Below are 26,434 nucleotides of genomic sequence, written 5' to 3'. Positions count from 1 at the left end.
AATTTGTTAGAGTACAAAATAGACATTCTTTTAAAATGCAATTAAAATAAAACAGGAGGTAAGTGGAAAGTGTGTACAGTGACTTTAAGAAATAAATGAGGGCTTCCCTGGTGGTGCAGTAGTTGAGAGTCCGCCTGCCGATGCAGGGGACACAGGTTCGTGCCCCGGTCCGGGAAGATCCCACATGCCGCGGAGCAGATGGGCCCGTGAGCCATGGCCGCTGAGCCTGCGCGTCCGGAGCCTGTGCTCCACAACGGGAGAGGCCACAACAGTGAGAGGCCCGCGTACCGCAAAAAAAAAAAAGAAAGAAAGAAAGAAAAGAAATAAATGAGACACTAACAACCTCAACAGACACTTATTCTGTGTTAGTGTGTGTAGCCCACTGTGTAAGTTTCCTGTCGAGGTATCTTGCTTTTCAAAGAAGTGTCTCTGGTTGGGGTGTAGGTGAGATCAGATAAAATGCGGACTGGTCATAAGGCTCCGAACTAAGAAAGCACCTCTGCCCTACTTAGCAGCTAATTACAAGTTAGAGTAGATCTGAAATTGTGAGGTGCTGAGCAGCTCCCAAGGGGACAAGAAGTTATAGAGACATAATCAATAACGATTATTTGGAAATCAGAATTTTCATATCTTTTAACACTTGCTTTAACTGGGATATTTCATATTTTTTCAGTAGGGGATGAGACTTTGTGCTAACATCCTAATATACAACCGAGCTAGTAAGCCTTTGCTTCTTTCATTTAAGTGACTCTGAATTAAGTGCTGTACCTGGGAAGCTGATTGGCTCCCAATAACCACATGCTCAACAGGTATGGTGAGCAGTAATGGTGCCTGGAACTGTTTTCCAAACTTAAATGGGCCTCAGAATTACCTGCAAGAGCTTTTAAAATACAGATTCTTAAGCAACAAGGATTTCTGGAGACATGGGCTGGGAGTCTGTTATCTCAAAGAAAGCCAAGCTTGGGGACCAGTTGCTGCCTTAAGAGAAGTTGGATTTGTCCAAGGATCACACTTGACTTCCGTCTCCTAACAGCTGTGTACCCTTCCATTTTGACCTAACCATCAGTCAAACAACAAGCTAGCATTTTGAAATTAATACATGGTATAGTAAACTTTTTATTCTTTTTAATATGCCCAGTAGAGATGCTTTTGTGCTTTGACATGGCAGTTTTTGTAGAACTAAGGGAAAATATTTTACTGGTTTTAGGGAAGGTTAAGCCTCACTAAGTCCCCTTGTCCAGTGTCACCAAGGAAACAACTAAGTTGAGGAGTAAGCAATAAATGAAACTGGCTTTCTAGTTACTAAAAAGAAATGTCAAGGTCTAATTTTTACTGTGGTAAACAGAGTATTTGTCATTCATTTAAAGTAATCACAGCTACTGTTTGCATACTCTAAGTGGGAAGAAAAAATGTGCGCAGACCTAGAACAAGAACAATGTAAAAAATGCACCAAGTGCTCTTATTATTTTCATCAGGGGTCAGGCTCAAACTCTGTCTTCTCTGGAGTTCACCTGATCCATGCCACATTCCCCACCCCCATTCCTTATTGTCCCTATTTTTTTTGCATCCCACCCCTATTTTATTGTTATTTTTACATACTACTTACTAGAGCTGTCATTCCCATGAAGTTGTAGTATCACTGTGATAAAGTTTACAAAAGCTAGACCTGGTATATTATAGATTTTTAGTATTTGCTAGAAAGGGTCTAAGGAACCAGCAAACAGATTCCTTGTTTTTATAGATGAGAAAATTGGAGGCAAAGCTGTTGGAAAGACTTATCAATGGTGAGCCAGTTAGCAGCCTAGACAGGTCTTGTTTAAAAAGAAAGTATCATGTTAAAGGCTGTAATAAAATAGAAAACAGGTTCTGACATTTAAAAAATTACTGATTAATTCATTTCACCCTTTCTTTGACCTAAATCCTCCCATATGTATTGATCAACTTTGCAAACATAGTGATTATGTGTATATAGAGTTTGCAAACAACTTCTAGAATGTTACTGCTAATCAATTAATTTCTAAAAGCCTTTCAAATAATCTTATCTTCTACACAAGAGTGATTTAGGCAATGAAAAAAAAATCAATGAACTTCACATTGTTTGCTCTTCACTGGGAAGAATCATGACTTAATAAGAGTGGAGTCTCCACGGCTGTTTGTAAGCACACTTATAAGCTGATATTATTTGCCTTTAAGGCCTTATTACTGGCATGAAAGAGCATTTCAAGTGGAAGCCATTCCCTGTGAGAGCAGTTAAATTTTATATAAAGATCATTTTGAAAATTCATATCTGTAGTAAGAGATCCAGATGTTAATCAGCTTTTTTTTCCTTTAAAGTTATTCTAATAGGCATTTGGATTGAACTAGGCTTTCAGCTCATCGAAAGGTAAAATAATATTTGTGAAAGCCAGATCAGCCAGATCACAGAACTTAGAGAAAAATGTATTTTTAGGTTGAGGGAAGTAGGATAATCAGCAATACTCAGTGACCTTCTGAAGTCCACACAGCTAGTGACGGAACCCAAACCAGAGCTCTTTTTGCTACCCCTCCTTCTGTCCCTAAATCTGGACTGACTCTGTCATCCAGCCCATCAACAAGGTGTCTCAGGGTTCACTATGTACCAGGTCCCAAAATATGTTTTTGGTCTATGCTGAGACTTAAGTATACCCTTTACTTCTGCTCTGATGATTTTAGGAAATCTCCCTTTCCTTCCTTTGACAGAAACATTACCTGCATTGTTTGGTACCGTTGCCATATAGAAATGAAATTGTTTTCAGAAACTAATCCCTTTCAGCCACACAGATTTACTCTGATCTGTGGAAGCTGGCAAGAAATCAATTCACATTTTTCATGTACCTTTTGGCTGAAAAGATTCTCTTGCAGAGGATCTGGACTTTTTTTTTTTTGCCCGCTCCGCACAGTTTTTGTTGGTCAGTGTCCCAGAATAGATGTGTTTACAAGAGAGTGCAAGTGATATTTTTGTATGGTCTCAGCACAGGCATGGCCATGAGGCTGTATGTGAGAAACTGTCTCAAGGTGACCTTTAGAGCAGAGAATGAGCAGGGCACCAGGTGTGCTCATTACTATTGGAGGGGATTTTGCTTCTTGGCCTTTTAGAGAACAGATCTAGGAAATAGAAGATCTGTATGCTTGTGTGTATGTACACACAAGCATACAAATACATACACGAATACTCATGTCTATGTGTGTATGAATTTGTTTACTTTTTGTGTTTGTTTCCACTCCTCTCATTCTCACTGATTCAATTTTAACTTTGAACATGTAGGATCCTACGAGCGGTATCAGTCCCTTCCTTACCCTCGTCACTCAATTCTCTCCCACCCTTATAGGTAACCAGCTTCACTGTTTTCTGGGCTATCCTTCTTATATTTCTTTTTGTAATGATAAACAATATTTGTATATTAAAAAATTCCCATCCTTTTTTATTACACAAGAAGTAGCATACTATAAATGTATATATGCTTACTTAACGCTTTGCCTTTTTCACTTACTATTATCTCCTGGAAACCCTGTACCAGTTCATAGAGATCTTATTATTTTTTATAGTTGCATAGTACTGCCTTGTGCTATGTTTATATTATTTTATTCAGCCAGTCTCCCATTCTACATCATTTTTACCCTAAGTGACAGTGGAAGAGTTTCGTGTGATGTCAGGGAAGAAGGCGAAAGAGAAGACAAAGCAAATGAACACAATCATCATAGGAACTTCAGAAACATTATGCTGAGTGAAAGAAGCCAGACATAAAAGGCTGCATATTGTATGATTTTCATTTATATGAAATATCTGCAAAAGACCCATCTGTAGAGACAGAAAGTAGGTTGGTGGTTGTCTAGGACTGTGAGTGAAAATGGGAAGTGACTGCAAATGGGCATGAGGTTTCTTCTTGGGGTGATGGAAATTTTCTAAAATTAGATCATCAGGGGCTTCCCTGTGGCACAGTGGTTAAGAATCTGCTTGCCAATTCAGGGGACATGAGTTTGATCCCTGGTCCAGGAAGATCCCACATGCTGTGGAGCAACTAAGCCCGTGCGTCACGACTATTGAGCCTGTGCTCTAAAGCCACGAGGCACAACTACTGAGCACACATGCCGCAACTACTGAAGCCCATGTGTTCTAGGGCACCACGTGCTACTAAGCCCATGTGTTGCAACTACTGAAGCCTGCACGCCTAGAGCCCGTGCTCAGCAACAATAGAAGCTACCACAATGAGAAGCCTGCGCACCGCAACCAGAGAAAGCCCACGTGCAGCAACAAAGGCCCAACGCACCCCAAAAAAATTTTAAAAAAAAAAGTAAAATAAAATTAGATCATCACACAACTCTAAATATGCCAAAGCCATGGATGGAACTGTACATTTAAAACATTTGAATTTTAATGTATGTAAGTTATATCTCAAAGCTGTCATCAGGTGGCATGTATGGCATTCCTAACAGAATGTGATTTTCTCTGATTTGACCTTGGCTTAAAGACTTCAACCCACTTGGATGCCATATAGACTTAGTGGCAATGTTAGGCATCTCTCCCCCCAAATGATACTTTCTACTACAATGCTTCAAATAGGAAATGTATTTTTTAACAGCATTTTCTGCTTGAGGGACTTAGTGAAATGATAAACCCTAAGAAAATTTACTTATTTTAAACTAACTGTGGCAGAAATGATTGATTTAATCCCTTTAAAGAGATGAATTCTAAAGGACCTTATAGACCACTTTGTTATGCCTTTTATTTTACAGATGAGACTCTGAGAGTTTTAAAACTCTAATTATGTAGTAAAGTTAGAAATCTACTCATCTGTTCTGCTCTTTAAATATTTATACTATTCTGTTATGCAGCGATTAAAATAATAATTATTAAGAGTCTGTAAAAACATGGAAAGCTGTTTACAATACAAATGAAAAAAAAGCAGGGTGCCAAATGGCTGAAATATCATGATTGCAACAAGTATGTCAGCTATGTATTCATATTGAGGCCTGGAGCACAATAGACAAAAACAGTATGTGTGTTATGTAATGGGCTCATGGGCGTTTCTCCCTTAATATTCTTGAACATTGCTGCATTGTATCCAAATAAACTTCTTTTCTAAAAATATTAAGGCTACCACAGGGAGAATGTGATATCAGAGACATAGTTTGTAGCTGCCTGAATCTGTAACCTGCATTTGCAGACTTTCCCCAGATACCTTGCAGCAGTGGAAATGTGTGTGATGAGGTTACATCATCCTAAGCCTCTGGCACTCTTCCTTTGTTTTCCTGCCCCTGGAATTTTGCCTTTGTCTCCTTGTTTCTCACCCTATTTTATGGAATCTACTGATCTGGCATGGCTGGTGAATGACTTTTATAGTGGGTACTGTTACCTATCTCAACTGAAGGTAGAACATGAAGAGATTATGCTGACCCTTAAGTAGTTTAGCTGACACTGGAAGAATATTTTGCCTCTAACATGGGTGATTATTACCCAGTGGGAATGAGTTAGAAAGAAGGAGGGTTCTCCTTCTCTGGTTAGCTGTACAGCTCCAATGGACTGTCTCGTTTGAGGAAGGGAGAAATGGGTTTAGATGACTTTCAAGACTTCACTAGACTTGATTTTTTTCAAGGTGACTGACCATGTGGCTTTTTTTGTGTGATAGGGAACATCATGGAGAAAGCATAAAGCGACTACATAAACACTTTAAGCAGGACATTGATTCATACCCTAGCTCTGCCAAGTATATTTTGACCATATGTACTTGTTCATGGCAACGGATAATGCTGGAGTTTTAGCCCATGGATGAGTTGGTGGGATAAATGTGAAGCTAGCGAATATTTAATATATTATTCAAACACACTCCCTCTCTAAGGGGTTGGATTCCACTTTCTAAAATGTTTGGGTTTCTTTGGACGATGCTAAGTGATAGGCGGTATTTATTAGCTCAAGTAAGTGATTAAACTTTTATATCGCTGTGCTTTTCCTGTTAAAATGCTGAGAATATTGTAGCCATAGCAGTTCCATTTCAGGGAAAAGAAATGGGACTGTGAAAAGTAAAGGGAAGGAAGGGGCAGTGTGAATAAAGTAGAGGGCACCATGCCAGATATATAGAGGGTCCTTTCCATAGGTCTGTAGTCTTTGCTTTAGATCTCTGATGGTACAGTTAATTCAATTTTCTGTGCTGGTATAAACAGTTCATTTTATTCTCTCTTCCCAAACAGACATCTTCCTGAATTATGTTTTTTTATGCCACTACTCCTTTGCTCAGAAATATCGAGTGAGTCTCTCTCTTATTGCTGTTGGATTTCAATCTTAGGCCAGCATTCCTAACCCCCGACACCTAGTCTTATCTGGCCCAAAGAATCAAATATCCTGTTAATCCCCTTTTAGGTCACTGTAGACAGAGGACCATCTTTTCCTATCCTCTGATCATACCCCTGCTCTCTCCTGTCCCCAAGCCTCCATTGACACTGTTTTATTACTACACTCAACCCCATCCCAGCACACTGTATTCTCTTTTTACTATGGACTCTCATGTATTTTTGTCTTGGCATTTATTTTTTAAAATATCAGTAATAAAACTGTAATAATAGCTACCATTTATAGTGTTTATATTGTTCCAGACACCATTTTCAGTACTTTACATGAATTAACTCATTCAGTCTTCAACAACATTTCAAGGGGTAACATTATTGCCATTTTATACACAAAGACATAGAGGCACAGAGGGATTAAATAATGTGCCTAACCTCCTACAGCTAATAAGTGGCAGATATGGAGTTCCATCCCAGGCTGTCTAGATCCAAACACTGTTCTGAATCATAGCTCTAAACCACCATTTATAAGTTATCTTTTTAAAGGTTTCATGCTCTTGAAAGTTAACCTCTTTAAGTCAAAGTCTCCTTGTTCTCTGCTTCACCTCATTATATAGCCCTGTGCATGGTGCAGGGGGTGACTGTGAATATCTGCTTACTGATGTGACCTAAGGTCAGTGGCCAAAGAAGTTCTAATAGATTTTTCTGGGAGTTTTGGCTTGCGTGGTTAGACTTGATGATTTAATCTTGATACACTGGCTGTCTTCTGTTCTCCCTCTAATTACTGGTGTGAGATGGTCAGGGTGACTGTCAAGAATTCAAATCTGTGGCTTTCATTACCTAAATGAATGGTGCTCAGTGGTAGGTAAATTTACGAATGTGCATGAAACCAAATCTCAGATTTTGTTCTGGTCTTCAAAGTAAACATTTTAAATTTGTGTTTTTTTTTTCTTAAGCAGTATTTTATTACTTGTATATTTGGTATGTCATATGAAATGGGTAAGAGCAACCTACACTTCACCTTTCTTGCAGAATCAAATCCCAAAACCATGCTTGATTTTGTGCAGTTCTTCCTTGATTCCTTTGGGAGAAGGAAAGACTCTGCATGGAGGAAATAGTGGAAGTTGGTTATGTTGAAGTTACCTTGAGTACTCTGTGCATACAATGTTAAGCTTTGGGATCAGGATTTTTCCTAGTAAAAACAAGTTAGCCAAAGAAGCCGAAGGCTAACATTGTTGGAGTTGACTTACTGCGTTTCTTTTATCTAATGGTAGGCTGCTTGATCAGGTAGGTACTCAGAGCCAGTTGTTCCTAGTGCTTTAATGATTGCATCTGTCCTATGTATATTAGTCGGTGAAACAGAAGCTGTTTCTGGCTGATGCAGTGAGAAAAGGGCGTTTGGAAGAGTATTGTATAACTTGGAGAGCCATAGGGGAAAATGGAATAATTTGCCAGCTTCAGGAAGAGTAACTGTGACAACTGTAACATCTTGGGATGGCCAACCAGGAGTGTCTCTTAAATCTTGTACTTTGAAATGACTCAGTTCTGTTTTCATTCAGTGCTTTACTCAGGGTGTATGTTCCTTGAAAGGGAGTCAGGTTTGCTCTCAGCTTAAGTCAGGTGGCCATTTCTTGCTTGGGGTGATTGACGGGCCACCAAAGGCACATGGAATGGGAAAGAAGTATTTCCAAAGGAAAAGTGGGTGCAATTAACAAAGAAAGGGAAACAGACACCACCAACAGATACAGATGCTCACTTCCATCAAGGTTCATCTCAAAGAGGAGAATTTAAATGATAGCATTGACTTGGATAATAAGTGATTTGGATTTTATCTGAGTTCAATCACCAAGTTATTTCTCTACTTAGAAAATCCTAGCAGCTAAATTCATTAACAAATATTTTATGTTTAATTGCAAAAACTTGATTTTTTTCCTCATCACATTTTTTTTTTTTTTTTTGCGGTACGCGGGCCTCTCACTGTTGTGGCCTCTCCCGTTGCAGAGCACAGGCTCCGGACGCGCAGGCTCAGTGGCCATGGCTCACGGGCCCAGCCGCTCAGTGGCATGTGGGATCTTCCCGGACCGGGGCACGAACCCGTGTCCCCTGCATTGGCAGGCGGACTCTCAACCACTGCGCCACCAGGGAAGCCCCTCATCACATTTTAAAACATTTATTTAGCTGTTTTCAAGCATACCCAAAATTATAATGTGAACCCATATACAACTTCCAACAATTGTTAAAACATTTTGCCAGTCGTGTTTTTGCTAATTGCATTTTGAAGCATTATCATAAGATGTTTTTACTGCTGGCTATATAAAAATTCACAAGTTTTAACATGAAGCCTGAGAACTTGTTTTATGAACATAAATTCAAGCACCAAATTATCATCGATCTTATACCAAAAGACATGTTGCCAGCTAGAGCAAAAGACGCTTTGTTCAACAGTAATGCATTGTTTATCTAGAAGTAGCATTTTCTTTCTATCGGTAAGGCTTTTCACTGGTTTAAGCCTGATGAATCAATGCTTTAACACCTGTCTCTTCAGAGTACCTCTTCTAAATTTGTCTTCTGGATCTTGAGCCTTTAGGGTGTGATCAGAAGTTTTATTTGACAGTAAGGTTTCTGAACACCAGGACTCACCTGCATTGTATGAGAGCTGAATGTACTCTAATCTTGTTTGCAGTTGAAAGATGCATGAGTGTCATGCAGTCCGGGACACAGATGATCAAACTGAAGCGTGGGACCAAAGGGCTCGTCCGGCTCTTTTACCTGGATGAGCACAGGACCCGCCTCCGATGGAGACCCTCTAGGAAGAGCGAGAAGGCAAAAAGTAAGACTAACTTTTGAATTCTCTGTTCGGCTTGACAGAGTAACACATGGCTTCTATTGAGTGGGCTCTGAAGCTTCAGATCTGTAGACTTCATATTTCTGCAAGTTTTAGGGTCAGTTGTTAGAGAATGTGAAGAGACAGAATAAGTGATGACCATTTTTACTTTTGTTAATTCTCTGGAGGAATTTAAATCCATAAAAAGTTTTCTTATCCACGAGTGCTGTGAACGGTAATATTTCCCCTGTGTTGGAGACATATTTTTGTAGTTGGGATATGAGGTTTTATAACTTGACGTCTTTTATTTTCCTATGAAAAGTAAAGGACATCATAAATCCAGTGGGATTTAAAGTGTTTTGACATATTCTGAGCACAGTTAACTGATGAATGAATTAACAAAATTGTTTCAGTGATATCAAGTAAAATAGCGTTGATCTGTCTCCTCTGTAAAGTCTCTCTCCCACACCTTCTACACTCAGCACCCAGTCCTTGCTGAGTCCCCTGTAGTGTCTCTCTCATCTGCTCCCTCCCTCCTGTTTTCACAGGGGTCTTCTTCGTCTAGGGTCTCTTCACCTTTCCGGTGGCCTATTGCAAAGTCTCCTAACCAAGCTCCATTTTGCTAGTTTCTTCTGCCCCTATCAGATAAGATGCTTTCCTCTTCAGCTCATAGACAACCTCGACTAATTAGGCTTTCGTGATACACAAATTTATTCTCTCACATAACGAGAAACTCAGATTGGCCGGCCTCAGGCGTGGGACATTGAGTCTCTAGTTCTGTTTTCCCTGAGTGCCCTTGGCTCTGTCCCTTGCGTGTTGACATTGTAATCGAGGCAGCAGCAACCTGGCTTCACAACTGATAGGCTGGTGAAGATGCAGAAAGGGACCTTCTCTTCAGTGCTTCCTTTTCAAGAGCGAAGAACCCCTTTCCACACCCTTCTCTCAAAGCAGGGTGCCCATGTCTCCTTGGTTAGAACTGGGTTATGTTCCCAAACCTAAAGCAATCATAGGACATAGAAGTGGGGCCACCCCACTGGCTTGGACCCACTAGAACTTGCCCGGGGGCTGGGCATAGGCTCATTTCCCTGTGAGTCATGTGGAGAATGAGTTAGAAAGACAAATTGGGAACGTGCCATTAAGGCAGAGCAGAGGCGTGGACGGTGTATATGGGCAATCAGTAAGATTACAACCCTTCTGATTCGTGCCCCCAAACAAGCAAGCAAAAAAACAAAAAATACTATCTTAGTCTAAAGTAATCCGCTCTGCAAGTGCTTCTGTGACACACACTGGCAGCATTGCTCCACTACCTAAATAATGCTAATCTCTGGTCTGTTACTTCAGTTCCTCATAATCTAGCCTCCAGCTCGATTTATCTCTTTCCAGCTCTATCTCCCATTACTCTCCCTCTTGAGCTTTTCAGTCCAGTGTAAATGGCCTGTTTAACATCTGTGGAGCGGGCCTCATGTTTCTGTATCTTTATGTCTCTTTCCCTGGGCTGCCACTGTGTTTTTCCCTCCGCCTCTCTAAGCCCCGCTCTGCCTTTACCCTCATAGCTTTCTCTCTATAAATCCCAATCACATTTAGCTATGCTATTTGGTTACCACCAAATTTTTTTTTCCCTTCAATTTTTAATGGCTGTTTTATGCATATTGTAAAACGTCAAAGTTGGCTCTAGTTCTTTGTATGTTTTCCTGGCATAAACGTATAAACTATACATTTGACATATTCATAGCCCCCTTTTCTACCAACCTTCTTGTCCTGCTGGGCATATCTGTCTTCCTATCATAAATTTCAATACCCTGACGCAACACCCAGGAGGGTGTTGTCTGGCTGTCCAGGAGAGTAAAGTGGTACATGGAGAAGGTTACTAGCAGGAAATGACAGAGCTTGTATTTCACATTCGGGCTTAATATCACAATTCACAGACAATGAATTTTATTTTTAAATTTTAAGATGATTTTGCTTTCCCTACATATCTTCACCTGCCACATAACTGTGTATCTCTTTCCTCACAGTACTTATTGACTCCATTTACAAAGTCACCGAGGGTCGGCAGTCTGAAATATTCCACAGACAGGCTGAGGGGAACTTTGATCCCAGCTGCTGCTTCACCATCTACCATGGCAACCACATGGAGTCCCTGGACCTCATCACCTCCAACCCTGAGGAGGCCCGCACCTGGATCACAGGCCTCAAGTACCTGATGGCCGGCATCAGTGATGAAGATTCCCTTGCCAAAAGGCAGAGGACCCACGACCAATATCCTCCCTAGAACTTTAATTCTAAACTGTGTGTGAGTGTGTGTGTGTGTGTGTGTGTGTGTGTGTGTGTGTGTGTGGATTAGACTATATTTTTTTCCCATAATTCTGAGGCTTAAATCCACTTTCCTTGCTGTTTTTTAAATTTAATTTAATTTTTATTTATTTATTTTTGGTTGTGTTGTGTCTTTGTTGCTGCATGCGGGCTTTCTAGTTGCAGCGAGTGGGGGCTACTCTTCGTTGTGGTGTGTGGGCTTCTCATTGCGGTGGCTTCTCTTGTTGCAGAGCACGGACTCTAGGTGTGTGGGCTTCAGTAGCTGTGGCTCACAGGTTCTAGAGCGCAGGCTCAGTAGTTGTGACGCACGGGCTCATTTGCTCCGCGGCATGTGGGATCTTCCTGGACCAGGGCTCAAACCCGTGTCCCCTGCATTGGCAGGCGTATTCTTAACCACTGTGCCACCAGGGGAGCCCCCCATTGCTGTTTTTTTCTTTACCCTTAGTATCTTTCTGTCCCCTCCTCACTCCCACCCCAAGTAAATGAATGCATAGAACACGTAGAAACTTAAGCTTGCGTGAACTGAGGTGCAGACTTCTTCTGAGGGGACTGGACTTACTTTCACAATCTGTGACATGTATGGCCTTTCTGAGCTCAGTTTCCTTATCTGTAAAGTGAGAGTGTTAGGTTCGTTGACCGCTTTGGTTCCCTTCCTCACATTTTGAATGGTCTTAAGAATACATGTTCCCCCTCTCCACGTAGGAAATAGTACCACTTCCTTCCTTGGGTGTCATTGGAATGTGCACCCTAATTTTTTCCCAGAGTGGTGGTAAATTTGTGCTGCTTTAGCTATAATCCCTCACCAAGGGCATTGTTGGAGCAGACTGGAAATATTCAGCCCCTGAAAGGATGTTGACAGTGTAAAGGTCTAAGCTGATGAGCCATGATGTTTTCATCAGTATTCACAGCATGCAGATAAATGCAACTGGGATTCATAAATGAACAAAACATAAACGTAGGAATTAACTTTCTGTGCTTTTTCCTGCTAGTTTGGTTCCTAACTCCTTTACATTTGATAAAAACAAATACTGAATCATTGAGAATGCTTTCTGGTGCAAGCCACAGAACCATACTAACAGTGCCTCAAACAATAAAGAATATTCATTTTCTCATGAACAAGAGATCTGAGATAGAGCAGTTTCAGGGTTAGTTAATTCAGTGGCTCATTAGAGACCTAGGTAATGTCATTAGAGACCTAGGCTCTGCCATTCTCAGCATGTTGGCTTGGTCCTTTAGCTGGCTACCCTTTGGTCAAAGAGAAGTGCAGCAGCTCTAAACACAGAGAAGTCCTGCCCAGAGGGAACAAAGTTTCTTCTCATAAACGTCCCCCCATTTTTTTTTAAGAGCAAAGAAAAACTTCCCAGGAGCTCCACAAAAGACTACCTCTCATCAATGGCCAGAAATGCTATTACAGGCCCATTCCTAAACCAACCTCTGACAAGAGAAATTAACATAATTGGACTTTGATCTCAGGACCCTTTTTGCATTTTTAAAAACTGAAGACCCCAAAGAGTTTTTATGTGGGTTCAATCTATTGATATTTGTCATATAAGACATTAAATCTGAGAATTTCAAAAAATCTCACTAAAAATTATAATAAACTATTACATGTTAATGTATTTTTATGAAAAATAACTTTTTCAAAGTAAAAGAAATTAGTGAGAAGTGTGGTATTGCTCTACTCTTCTGCAAGTCTTTAAGGTTTTCTATGTGTAAGATCATATCATCTGCAAACAGATAATTATACTTCTTCCTTTCAGATTTGGATGCCTTTTATTTCTTTTTCTTGCCTAGTTGCTCTGGCTAGAACTTCTAGTACTACGCTAAGAAGAAGTGGTGAAGGCAGGCATCCTTGTCTTGTTCCTGATCTTAGAGGAAAAGCTTTCAGTCTCTAACTATTGAATATAATATTTGCTGTGGTTTTTTCATATATTGCTTTTATTATATTGAGGTAGTTTTCTTCTATTTCTATTTTGTTGAGTGTTTTTATCATGAAAGGGTGTTGAATTTTGTCAGATGCTTTTTCTGCATCAATTGAGATGATTGTGGTTTTTCTCTTCATTATGTTGATGCAGCATGTTACTTTGATCAATTCTTATATGTTGAACCATCCTTGTATTCCAGGACTAAATCTCACTTGGTCATGGTGTATAATCCTTTTAATATGCTGCTGAATTGTATTGCTAGTACAGCTGACCCTTGAACAATGCAAGAGTTGGGGTGCAGACCTCCTGAGCAGTTGAAAATCTGAGTATAACTTTATAGTTGGCCCTCTGTATCTGAGGTTCTGCATCTGTGGATTCAACCAGCTGCAGATTGTGTAGTACTGTAGTACTTATTTATTGAAAAAAATTTCCCATATAAGTGGACCCACACAATTCAAACCCCTGGTGTTCAAGGATCAACTATATATTGTTGAGGATTTTTCTTTTTTTTTTTAAATTTCAGGCTAAATATATATTAATTAATTTTTATTTATTTTTGCTGTGTTGGGTCTTCGTTTCTGTGTGAGGGCCTCCTCTAGCTGTGGCAAGCGGGGGCCACTCTTCATCACGGTGCGCGGGCCTCTCACTATCACAGCCTCTCTTGTTGCGGAGCACAGGCTCCAGACACGCAGCCTCAGTGCTTGTGGCTCACGGGCCTAGTTGCTCCGCGGCATGTGGGATCCTCCCAGACCAGGGCTCGAACCCGTGTCCCCTGCATTAGTAGGCAGATTCTCAACCGCTGCGCCACCAGGGAAGCCCCTGTTGAGGATTTTTGCATCAGTGTAAATCAGAGATAATGGTCTGTAGTTATCTTGTAGTGTCTTTGTCTGCCTTTGGTGACCTCATAGAATGAGTTAGGAAGTGTTCCCTCCACTTTAATTTTTTTTGGAAAAATTTGAGGATTTTGGTATTTGTTCTTTAAATATTTGATAGAATTCACCAGTGAAACCATCAAGTCCAGGGATTTTCTTTGTTGAGAGATTTTTGATTACTGATTCAATCTTCTTATTAGTTATAGATCTATTCATATTTTCTATTTGTGATATAGTCTTGGTACGTTTTATATTTCTAGGAATTTGTCCATTTCATCTAGGTTATTCAATTTTTTGGTGTATAATTTTTTATAGTAGTGTCTTATAGTCCTTTATGTTTCTGTAGAATCAGTAGTAATGTCCCCACTTTCACTTCTGATTTTAGTACTTTGAGTCTTTTTTTCTCTTCGTCCATCTAACAAAAGTTTTGTCAATTTTACTGATCTTTTTGATAAAACTACTTTTGGTTTCATTGATTTTTCTCAGTTGTTTTTCTACTTCATATCTGTTCTCATCTTTCTTATTTCCTTCTTTCTGCTATCTATCTTTTTAAATCTATTGAGACTTAATTGCTGCCCTCAAATGTGGTCTATTCTGAAAATGTCCCATGTGCACTTGAGAAGACTGTATATGCTGTTATTGTTGGGTAGAGTGTCTGTATATGTCTGTTAGATCTAGTTGGTTTATTGTGTTGTTTAAATTCTTTATTTCCTTAGTTCTGTCTAGTTGTTCTCTCCACTATTGTTAGTGAGGTACTGAAGTCTCCAAGTATTATTGTAGAATTATTTCTCTCTTCAATTTTCACCGTTTTTGCCTTATATATTTTGATGATCTGTCATTAGATGCATAAATGTCTATAACTGTTATATCTTCCTGCTGTATTGAGACTTCTATTAATACATAATATCCTTCTTTGTTTCTTACAGCCTTTTTTGATTTAAAGTCTATTGTTTGATGTTAATATAGCCACCCCAGCTCTCTTTTCGTTATGATTTGCATGGAATATCTTTTTCCATCCTTTCATTTTCAACCTGTTTGTGTTTTTGGATCTCAAGTGAGTCTCTTGTAGACAGCATATAGTAGGGTCATGAGTTTTTATCTATTCTGTCAATCTGTCTTTTGATTGGGGAGTTTAATTTATTTACATTAAAATAATTATTGATAAGGATTAATATCCGTTATTGTGCTATTTGTTTTCTTTATACCTTATAGCTTTCTTGGCCTCTTATTTCTTGCATTATGTCTTCTTTTTTTTGTATTAAAATAGTTAAATCCCATTTATATAAATTCTATAGCTGTTTTCTTTGTGGTTACCTTGGGGATTACATTTAATGTCCTAAAATTACAATACTGTAGTTTGAATTTTTACCAGCTTAGGTGAATAGTTTTTTTAACATGATTTGTTTGTCCATGTTTACTGGCAGTAGAAAGTTTTCATATTTGAATTAATCAGATTGACAGTTGAGGAATTTCATATTCTGAAAATATGCTATCTGGAAACCGAGTGTACCCCAGAACCACACAGGGGAACAATTTTACAAGAAATATTGAAGAGTTGATGTTTATGTCAGTGAGGAAAGAAAAAGAAACAGGAAATTAATGAATAATGAAGAGGAAGCTGATGTCAAAAATAGGGAATGTTATATTGAGTCAGAGAACCATTCTCATACAGATTTGTCAGAATTGGATAGGGGTTTAGATAATGTCTTAATATCAAAATGACATCCTTGATTGGATGTAAATTTAATAACATTAATTGAGGAGAACAGAGCTGATATGTTCATTATCATTACATTTCAATTAGGCCTGAAAATTTCAACTGTGAATGAATAATGAGAATAATGAATCTTAAATAGTTGTGTGAAAAAAATCCATCCAGTGTAAAGTGAAATTCAAGTTATTTCTGCAGTGTGGCCATGTTGAATGGAGGTAGATGAAGTACTCGGGTCTATCAGAAGCAATACAGTATTGTGGTTAAGGAGCAAGACAGTGCTGCCCTGTCTGGGTCCAGCCCCAGCTCTGCCGTGCACTATGTAACTTTGGGGGACTTACTTAAACTCTTTTACTTCAGAGTCTTTATCTGTAACGTGGTGATGACGATAATGATGGTGTCTGCCCTATGTCATTGTGTGACCATCAAATGAGTTGATTATACACAAAGTGCTTTGAACACTGTCCAGCTCATATTAAGCATTTTATAAACAGTAGCTGCTGTTGTTATTGCTAAAGAGAGATAAGGATTGGCAAATCTTTTGCTTTTCCTGTTCAGATAGGTTGATGTCTGAAAACTCGATGGTCCCAGCATGCAAAGATGATGATGCTGGCATATTCCCCCATCAGATCATTCTCCTCCTTGGTGCCCCCACCTTACCTCTTAATGCCACTTGGGAAATTATTACCTGTAGAAGACTTTATGGGTGTTGTAAACTGAAGCCTTACACCTTCCCTATAAATCAGGGGTCCTGCAAACTGCAGCCTATAGGTAAATCTGACCCACCACCTTTTTATATGGGCTCCTAAGCTAACAATGGGTTTTCAATGGTTGAAAAAAATCGAAAGAAGTATAAAGTTTTGTGACATGAAATTTTAGCCAATTAATTTATGTATTTTCTATGGTAGTTTCTGTGTAACAATGGCATAGTAGAGTAGTTGCAACTGAGACCAAATGGCCTGCAAAACCTAAAATATTTATTATCAGGCCCTCTTCAGAAAAAATTTGCCCACCCCTGCACTAAATAATACCGTTCAATGCTTTACATTCTCCTAAAGTGTTTTTGTTTTTGTTTTTGTTTTTGTTTTGCGGTACACGGGCCTCTCACTGTTGTGGCCTCTCCTGTTGCGGAGCACAGGCTCCGGACGCGCAGGCTCAGCGGCCATGGCTCACGGGCCCAGCCGCTCGGCGGCATGTGGGATATTCCCGGACTGGGGCACGAACCTGCGTCCCCTGCATGGGCAGGCGGACTCTCAACCACTGCGCCACCAGGGAAGCCCTCTTCTAAAGTTTTTTGATTAGACAATACTAGGCCGTAACTTTTCATTCAGTTTTTACTCTCCTAGTTTTTCTTTGCAGAAATACTATTTCTTTTCTTAAATTTATCATGTATTGGCTATGAATCATTAATTCAGGGTTTTCTTGGGCACTCACGTCTCAATTATGAACAACAACTTTGAGGTATCAGAATACTTTTACCTGTAATTATATCTTATACCATGTGTACTGTTACTGAGAGAGAATGGTATTTCCTTTCATAGAATCTTACAGTTGGAAGGGGCTTCAGGGTCATCTAGTTGTGCTCACTGACATTATACATGAAGAAATGGAAGCCCCAAGAGGTAATGTAAGTGACCCACTGTCACAGGGCCAGGTCAGCATGGAATCAGAAGTAGTGTATATTTCTTGGTCTGAGTCGGCCTCTGTTTCTGTCTTACCAATCCCAGATCCCCTAAACCAATTGTCAAGGCCAGCCTGTGTGTTGACACTGAAGGCCTTGCAGACACAGGCTCACCCAAAAGGGTTTGTTTCTGCAGAATATTCCTGCTTAGTGTCTGCTTGTATCTGCTTCTTCTCTGGAGAAGTCTTTGAGATGCTTTGATAAAGAAGTATAAAATAAAAGGATGAAAATGCTGCCATCCTTGGACTCATTTATTCATTTCTTTGAACTCTGGCCAAATATTTTGTGAGGCACAGAGCAGTGTTCACAGTCAAAAGAAATAGAGCTCATGCAATGGGTGCTGTATTCCCAGAAAACAGAAAAAAATGAGATTCAGGTACTTACTAGTAATTGGCCCAAATGTTTCACTCTTTTGATTCTTCAGTTATTTTTCCCCTGGTCCTGGGTCACCCTTTAATTCCCAGGTATCATATATAATGAGGTCCTTCCTGAACTCTATGAGGAACAATTGAATTTGAAAGAACTGGGCTGGTTATATTCAAATATTATAAAGGGAACAAAATGTGAAACAGATATTTATGATTGATAAATCACTTCTATTTAACTTTAGGAGAAATAAGACTAATTTTCCAGTTTTTACTTTCTAAGGTATAATCTCCTATAATCATAGTTTGAATCACCTAAGAAGTATAAGTGTTCTGAGTTACTACTGGGAGGTTAGTTAATATTTCGTCTTAAATGAAAATTTTTCAGTTTGATGTCACCTGTTTGATAAGCAAACGTTATTCTTTGACACTTTCCTTTGACCTACTCCCATTCTCCCATTTCTTAGATTTAAACCTAAGTCTTTCCCTTACTTTGATTCTGTTTTTCTCCCATCATCTTCATTATTTTCCTCTTCATTACCCTTTGAATTTTGAAGCTCAATTTGGTTTTCTAAATGTACATACCATTCCTACCTTCTGTTATCTACCCCCTAACAACTGTGAATCATACATTTTTTAAAAGCCCTCTGCTAAAACTTAACTGGGAATTTTAAGCTCATCCATTTGTTACCAGTTATTCTGCTTCCTCACTATGTAAAACGACCGAAGACTCATCCTCCTGGGGGCCTTTTAAAATCTCAGTTCACATGATGTAAATCCTTTGTATCTAAACTCATATCCTCAGGCACCTAGTATCATACCTGAGCTTTGAAGCAACCTCTATCACATCAGGCTTGCAGTTCCTATTAATGCCCTTGATTTAGAAGTTGAGGATATTAGGTAAGAATTGTCAAAGTTAGTCATAGGAAAAGGAGCAGTGTAGAGACAGGCCTTCTGTGCAGGAGAAAACAGTGCTAGACCAAGTTGAAGGAGACCTGGGGTTGAGACCTGGTTCTCTTACTAATTCTTACGAAATTTCTCCTTCTCTTCTAGTTTTATATCCTCATCTGAACAATGAGGAGATTGAATGAGATGGTCTAATCTTCTAACTGTAAGAGGGGGACTGAGAAAAGGGAATTGAAAAGATCATGTTGTGTAGGGGTATTGTGAAGGTAAAAAAAAAAATGCTGGATGAAAGGTCATAGATGGAGAAGATAAGGCCTAAATTTGGTATACATGGGGTCTCATCACATCATAGAGATGCTTTAACAGTTTGGATAAAATCTTAAAGAAGCTCCCAGTGTAATATGGTTTGACTCTCATTTCCCAGTGAAGGGAATCACCTATATGTGCTCTCCTTCCCCCAGTTCCTTTTGTTGTCACTGTTAGTAGCTCACTAAGAGCCTGTGGATTGCAGGTCCTCCTCAGAAGAATTTCTTCTCAAGTTTGGTGTTAATGATAAATGTCCTTGTGAGTATTCTGTGAAAGCAGTTTTTATTTTGATGAAAATGCAAGTGTTTTTCTTGACCTTTCTGCAAGTGGGTGAAGCAGACCTTTGAGGAAGCTGATAAGAATGGTGATGGCTTATTGAACATTGAAGAGATACACCAATTGATGCACAAACTAAATGTCAATCTGCCCCGAAGAAAAGTCAGACAAATGTTTCAGGTATATTTTCACAATTGGATTGGCCTTATGTAAAATACACGTTGGAGGTTATCGATATACTGAGGTATTTCAAAAGGCTATTTTGCCTTGTTGGAAGCTAATATTACTACTCTGTATTGTTTTGTTTTTCTTTGAAGACAGAGGCATTTTATTTCATCAAGGAAAACTTCCTAAACTTAACATGCATCCACAGTTTCACTTCCTAAAGTGCTTTGTTGTTGCCATTTTCAGAGAGTAATTCTAAGCATTTAACCTGATACTTAAATAATGGGGTAAATGGGATCAAGTCACTTGGAGAGGATGATAAGATCTCATCTACCAACCTCATGGTCTGTTGTGAGGATCAGAATAAAGACCGAGTAACACGACAAAATAGCACGCGTGGAAATCCTCAAGAGCCCTCTATTTTGTTCCAGAGGAGTTTAAGATTTAGAATCCTTAAGGCTTAGAAGTGCTGTATCACTTCTACCATTTAGGGAGCCCTCCAGAAGTTCACTCCAGCTGCTTGTTGGTGTTAGATGAGATGCTCTTTCCCTGTTGGTAAGTTCTGGAGGAAAATCCATGGGCCCAAACTTATTCTGTGGCCCCCAGCTGGGATTGTACTCAGTCTTCCACCTAAGGTGCAAAAGTAAGTTCTGTTAAGTTAAAGTTGGTGCAAAGACATGTCAGATTATTAGTAATTAGTAGACTACTAATTCAGGAAATGCTCTTATTTGGAGATAAGTCATATGTATAATCCATGTTTTGCAGTGATTTTCTAAGTGACTAGGTAGGTGATATTTTTAATATGTAAAATTAAGTATAAGCGTTATATTTTATGATGTTTAATGTTTTGTGCTTCCTTTGTTCTCTAACCTCGTGTTATCAGAGATGGTAAGGGCAGAAACAGCATGAGGGGTGAGTTGCAACAATGAATGGAAGATGGAGAATGGCTTCGATCTGTGACCTCTTACGGTCACAGGTCCTGTGGTCTTGTCCTTGGAAGCTGGAGATGGTTTGCACTGGGGGAACAGGGTCCCATTGCACTGAAGAGAATGGAAAGAAGAGGAAGGAATGAGATAGTCTATAAAAGGAACCAGAGATGGAATGAGGGACTTTGGAGGGGAAATGAGTTGTCACAGAGTGAATTGTTTTTAAGCTATATGGAAAGGTTTGCCATGTTCTTGGCACTCCCTGTGACACCTTACTTTTGTTCTATTTCGAGTCCCACCTCCCCATGCATTCCTTTCCATAGGAGATATTCATAGTACTGGAGAGATAGCTCTGATTAAATCAGAGAGGCCACGCTTAAATAGGAGGGCAAAATCTATACCTACAAAAATAATGATTTGGGGGGTACTTTTTGGAAATAAGATAGAGAAGTAACATAAGATATTAAACTATTTTTACTTCTATATTTTTTCCTCCTTCAGACACATTTTATCTCTAATACACTGAGTATTTTAGAGGGTAAACCGGGAAATATTTATGTCAAAAGTCTTGTAAGTTCAAAGTTAATGCTTTAGAGAAGTTTTAAGAAAACAGTAAGGTCTCTTTTTATGACCTTGGATTTAAAGACTGAAAGACTTCTCAAGCCGGCAGTGACTAGAGAAGCAGCTGGGCTTCTATTGTATGTAGAATATTTCTATCATAGGTCTTGCATGTAGCAGAGTTCTGTGAGTGCTCAGGGTGGAGTGATGGAAACAAAGATCTTAGTATTATTTTAAGGAACTTTTTTTTTTTTTTTTTTTTTTTTTTACTGAATTGCTGGTAAAGACATTAAAGCCTTCCTGGAATTTTCTTTGCCTTTTTGTTGCAGTGCAAGATTCAGCTGGTTTTTTTTAAAAATAGTCTTTTAAGGTATGGATAGCTTCTTTTGAAGTCTTTGATGCTATTGCTTAAACCTTAGAGTTTTACTGTTCTTAATGGTTTAGGCATTTCCAAGGAAGTCTTGAAAAATGTATCATCTCTCTATCCAGGTCTAGATATTTTGAAACAAACTTATGGCAGAAATATGAACATTAGACCTACTTTCTTTGGATGCAAAGACTCTACAACCAAGAGCCTCAAACACCAAAAATGTTGGTATTCTGTAGACCAATCTGTCTCTGCCTTTAAAATGACAGAAAGCAACAGCATCACAGAGAAACAGTGTATGATTTAAATATTGGTCTAAGTGTTTGCTCATAATTGACCCAAAGTTAGCAAAGTTTAAAAAAGTATATTTTTATACACACTTTGACTTTCAAAACTGTATTTAAAACCACATACCAGCTGACTATATGTCACAACATCTATGAATTTCAAAATGCCATTCAGTCCCTGTCAGTTTTTGCTCAGCTACAACTGTGTTCACTTGATAGGAGATCATGTAAATGGATTGGTTTTTCATTATATATCCCCAACAGTTTTATGGTTTTATGACAAATTCAGCCAATCCGAAGGCAGGTACGTGGCGAAAGATCCTTGCTCAATAATTACTAGGAACAAATAATTTCAACTAGTGATCAGTCCAGATGGATTTTTCAGGCTTTTATGGAGGAAAAGGTACCAATGATGCTGATGGCTGTAAGAGCAATAAGCTACCTATGCAGAATTAAGAGAGATTCTATTATAGGTAAAAATTACATTTGATTGAATCGCAGTTCAGAAGCTGATGAGAGACTAGAATTTTCATCATGTATTAAATGTATTTTCTCTCTTTTGTTCTTGATTAGTCTTGTCCAAAATTTCTTTTATTAGTTTTGTCAAAAGACCAGCTTTGGGTTTAATTGCTCACCTTTGATGTTATATCTGCTTGTTTTCTATTTCATTGCTTTCTGCTTTTGCTTATAATTTATTTCCTTCTATTTTCTTTAGCTTAACTTTTTTCTAGCTTTTGGAGTTGAATTATTAGCTTCTCTGATTTTAATCTACATTGCTTATACATTGAAAACTTCAAGTTTCCTTCTAACTACTGCATCACGCAAGTTGTAACACGTGGTACATGCGTTTACTTCTGTACGTTTCATTTCCTATTTAGAAATGTGTTTTTTCCAGACACAGTTTTTTTTAAGCTTTGTTTGTTGCTTTTTAAATTTACTGTGATCAGAGAAATTAGTTTTTATAAGGTTGATTCTTTATAATTTGAAACTTTTTTGTGGCCTAATATATAGTCAGTTTTTAAATTGATCCATGTGTGCTTGAAAGAACTTATTTACCATTTGTGAAATGTGTATTAGCCTTTTTTATAGTAAATATTATTTCCGGCTACTGAATTTCCTATTTCAAACTCTCACACTGCCTTGTTATTTTCTATGCCCCTTTCAGGAAGCTGATACAGATGAGAATCAGGGAACTTTGACATTTGAAGAGTTCTGTGTTTTTTACAAAATGATGTCATTGAGACGGGACCTTTATTTGTTGCTTTTGAGCTACAGTGACAAGAAAGATCACCTAACTGTGGAAGAACTGGCTCAGTTTTTGAAGGTGGAGCAAAAGGTATCATTAGACTGTTAAACTGAATGTTTACTTAAAAATACTTGTGAAAGATACATGAGTTTTTCTTGAGGTTGGGTGTAGGTATACTTTACATTTAGAATAGAGGGGTAAATATCACAATTCCACAAAAATCTTATCTATGAGTTATTTAAAATGTGTTTCCAGCATCTTTAAAGAGGGAGTGACAAATTGAACACTTATACAATTTTTAACCTTAAATATGCATATTTTTCCACAGAGTAGTGGCAGTTAACTCATGTGTTTCCTTTCAGATACCATGGTAATGTTTTCTTTATAGTAATAACATAGCTAGACATTTATTAACTATGACATAATTCTTAACTAGCAGTATAGTAATTCATTGGTAAATATCTTCCTTCATACCTTGCCCTGTGCATCTCTTCCATTTTGGCTGCGTCGTATACTTTATAATTAACCAGTAATAGTAAGTAAAGCACTTTTCTGAATTCTGTGAGTCATTCTGGCGAATCTTGGAAACTGAGTTGTGGGAATTGACAAAGACTTTCTCCTTAATGAAACAAACTCTAAGCAGGCTCTTTTGAGCCAGTTTTTCGAAGGTTCCATCCTTTGGCCTTGGCCTTAAGAGTCCAGCTGTAGCAAGAATCCTAAGTCAGTTTAACCAGAGTCTCCGTCCTCGATATCTAATTGCCCTCAATATCTGATAAAATTCCTCGCCTATCACTATTCCCTGGGTGATATTTGATCAGCCTGGCCTGCATTTCAGGAAGAATCCTGTTAGGTTGGGTTAGCCAGAATCCCCTCTTATGCCTCCACTGACCACTACCTTGCTCCTGGGCTATAAATCCCCACTTGTATTCACAAATAAGCCAGTTCTATACTGAGCTCTCTTTTTCCGTTTTGTAACAGTTACTGATTAAAATCTATTTTTACTGTTTTAAGTAATGTCCAGAACTCCCAAATTTGTAGTAGGCCAGGCAGAAGTGGGGGTAGCCTGAGACCTCATCTGCGGCATCTGAAGCAGGGTTAGCCTGTGGGACTGAGCCCTGCAGGGTCTAATGCTGACTCCAGATGGTAAGCGTCATGACTGAATTGCATTGCTGGATACCCAGCTAGTGTCGGAGAGTCAGAGTTGGTGGTGTCAGAAAAAAGACACTAGACCTGGTAATATTTTACTTTATCCCGTTACCACAATCACATGCATTTTAGGAATCACAGATCCAGATTTTATACATTTTGTTGTTGCTTTAAGGATTAAGCCAGATAGGGTTAGCAAAATGTTTTATCAAAATCAGTTATTTTAGTTTGATAATTTGGCAAAGGCAGAGATTTTCCATTAACAAAGTTAGCTGTTAAGGCAGGCAGAAAATGGGAATGGGGTAATAGAAGAATTATTTTCCCCAGAGAACATGCCCTTTCTAAATCATTATTCCCTGTTTCCTGCAATTATAACTACTCCTGCATTGTCATCAGAAGAACTCTTCACAGTATAGTGGAAAGAACCTTAGACCAGGAGTACAGGAAATCTGCATTTCATATCCTGCAAGCTTTATCAGTTGGAGAATCTTGGGCAGGCCAATCAGTATTGTTTCTGAGCCTTGGTTTCCTGATCTGTACAAAGGGGAGCTGATACCTACCTTTCTTATCTCACAATGTCAGATTGAAAATTGATTGGGATGATGAATGTGAAAGCCCTTTGACAGAGATATTCAGAAGCACAGCAGTGTGAGAAATTAAAATGTTCAAAGAAAGCACTTCAAATTCATTTGTGCTAGTGGAATTTACCCAATCCATTTGAATAGCAATAGTGGATGTCACTTGCTAAGGGGCATATGTTTCTTCCCTCCTTTTGTTATATTGACATTCAACCAGTAAATTTTAGTTGGGGAAAACAGAAGCCAGTGTTCTGTGACATCTGCTCCTGGCAAATGATTACGCGCGTTTCCAGTTTAATTTTCTAAACTAGCTTGAAGCTACATATGGGTATAACATGAAAGAAATTTTTTAAAATTATCATATATCAAGAGGAAAATATTAATGTCCTGAAACTTTATATGTGGTCCAATATATCAAACATCATAAAATGAATGTCAAGTGCAAACTTGGAAAATATTTATAATATACAAAAGAGAGAAATAGTGAATTTCCTTAATATGGAAAGTACTTCCACAGACAATTGAGGGAAAAGATGACTACCCAATAGAAAAATGTGCAAAACATTTGAAACATATAAAAAAATTTGCACAATGTCAATGATCTATTAAAAATGTTCATCCTTCACTAGTAATTTAAAAATGTGAAATAAAACCAAGACTTTTTGAATTTTACTTTTTATTTTAATATGCTTCTGCATTATTTCCATTAAAAAATTTTTTTTTTATTGGAGTATAGTTGATTTACAATGTTAAGAGACCATATATCACCCATCAAATTAGTAAAGGTTAAAAAAATATACTACCAAACATAGTGTCCATTTCTTATATTTCTGGTGAAGCTGTGGAATGGTACAATCTTTCTATGGGCAGTTTTATCATTAAATTGTATATCATATATAAAATTTTTACCAATCCATTTTACATCTAGTAGTTCATCCTAAGGAAATAATTGTGTATAGAAAAAAAAGTTATAAAGTTGTGCATTTCAGCATTCTTTAAAACAGAGAGAAATTGGACATGATCTAAAAGTGCAGCAGGAGAGTCATTAGTCAAGAGTTTTGCGGGGTTTTGAGTTTCAAAATGGGATTTTCACAGTGGAGTGAACCTGAGGCAATTTGATGATCCATATGGCAGTAATTCATTCATTTCTGATGGTGTAAGATTGGTGTAGACACCAGAGTATTCAGATTTTACAGATTTACTGAGTTGTGAAATGAAGTATCACTGCCGGCCACATATGCTGTCCGGGATTATGGGAGTTCAAATATTGGCCCCTGAGTCAGATTTTTATTCCACTGAAACTCTTTGCACAATGAATTTGTGCCTTTGACAGGTCCAACTGCTGTTTGATTAGGACTTTCATCCTTAAAATATGATGTGCTAAGGTAAATTCTTACTGTCTTTTATATCTGTGAAGAAGTGCCAGTTAAGGAAGAAGCCAGTTGGCTGAGGTTTCTCTTCCGTTGCTTCCTTGCATCCACAGATCAAGATCACAGATGTCCACTAGTCTGTGATTCCAGACAGAGTACGTGGGTTGGTTGAGGCTCTTTGTTTCATTTTTTTCCCCTGTTTGCCAAAAAGCAACCTTCATCTCTTCCAGAGTTCCTATCCATTTTTTGGCACTGGCGCTGAATGTGTTTTGAGTTCAATTCTTTTCAGAGTTTTGGTTCAGGAGTGAGAAATTG

The 26,434-nt window shown here is 38.5% G+C and overlaps 1 protein-coding gene across 2 annotated transcripts in view; it reads left to right on the top strand.

Annotated features, from left to right (window-relative positions):
* PLCH1 (phospholipase C eta 1) overlaps window positions 1-26,434 on the top strand; it is a 240,913-nt gene that overhangs the window by 120,885 nt on the left and 93,594 nt on the right. The window contains exons 3-6 of one of the 2 annotated variants that reach the window (XM_049709695.1): window positions 8,981-9,127; window positions 11,137-11,379; window positions 19,526-19,656; window positions 22,945-23,115. In XM_049709695.1, the coding sequence (XP_049565652.1) occupies window positions 8,981-9,127; window positions 11,137-11,379; window positions 19,526-19,656; window positions 22,945-23,115 (692 nt within the window). Of the gene's footprint in view, window positions 1-8,980; window positions 9,128-11,136; window positions 11,380-19,019; window positions 19,657-22,944; window positions 23,116-26,434 lie in introns of those variants that run through there. The other variant, XM_049709694.1, reaches the window with a different exon arrangement.

The sequence above is a fragment of the Orcinus orca genome, chromosome 5, assembly GCF_937001465.1.
Source record: "Orcinus orca chromosome 5, mOrcOrc1.1, whole genome shotgun sequence".
Taxonomy (NCBI): Eukaryota; Metazoa; Chordata; class Mammalia; order Artiodactyla; family Delphinidae; genus Orcinus; species Orcinus orca.
This window is presented reverse-complemented; position numbering and strand designations above follow the sequence as displayed.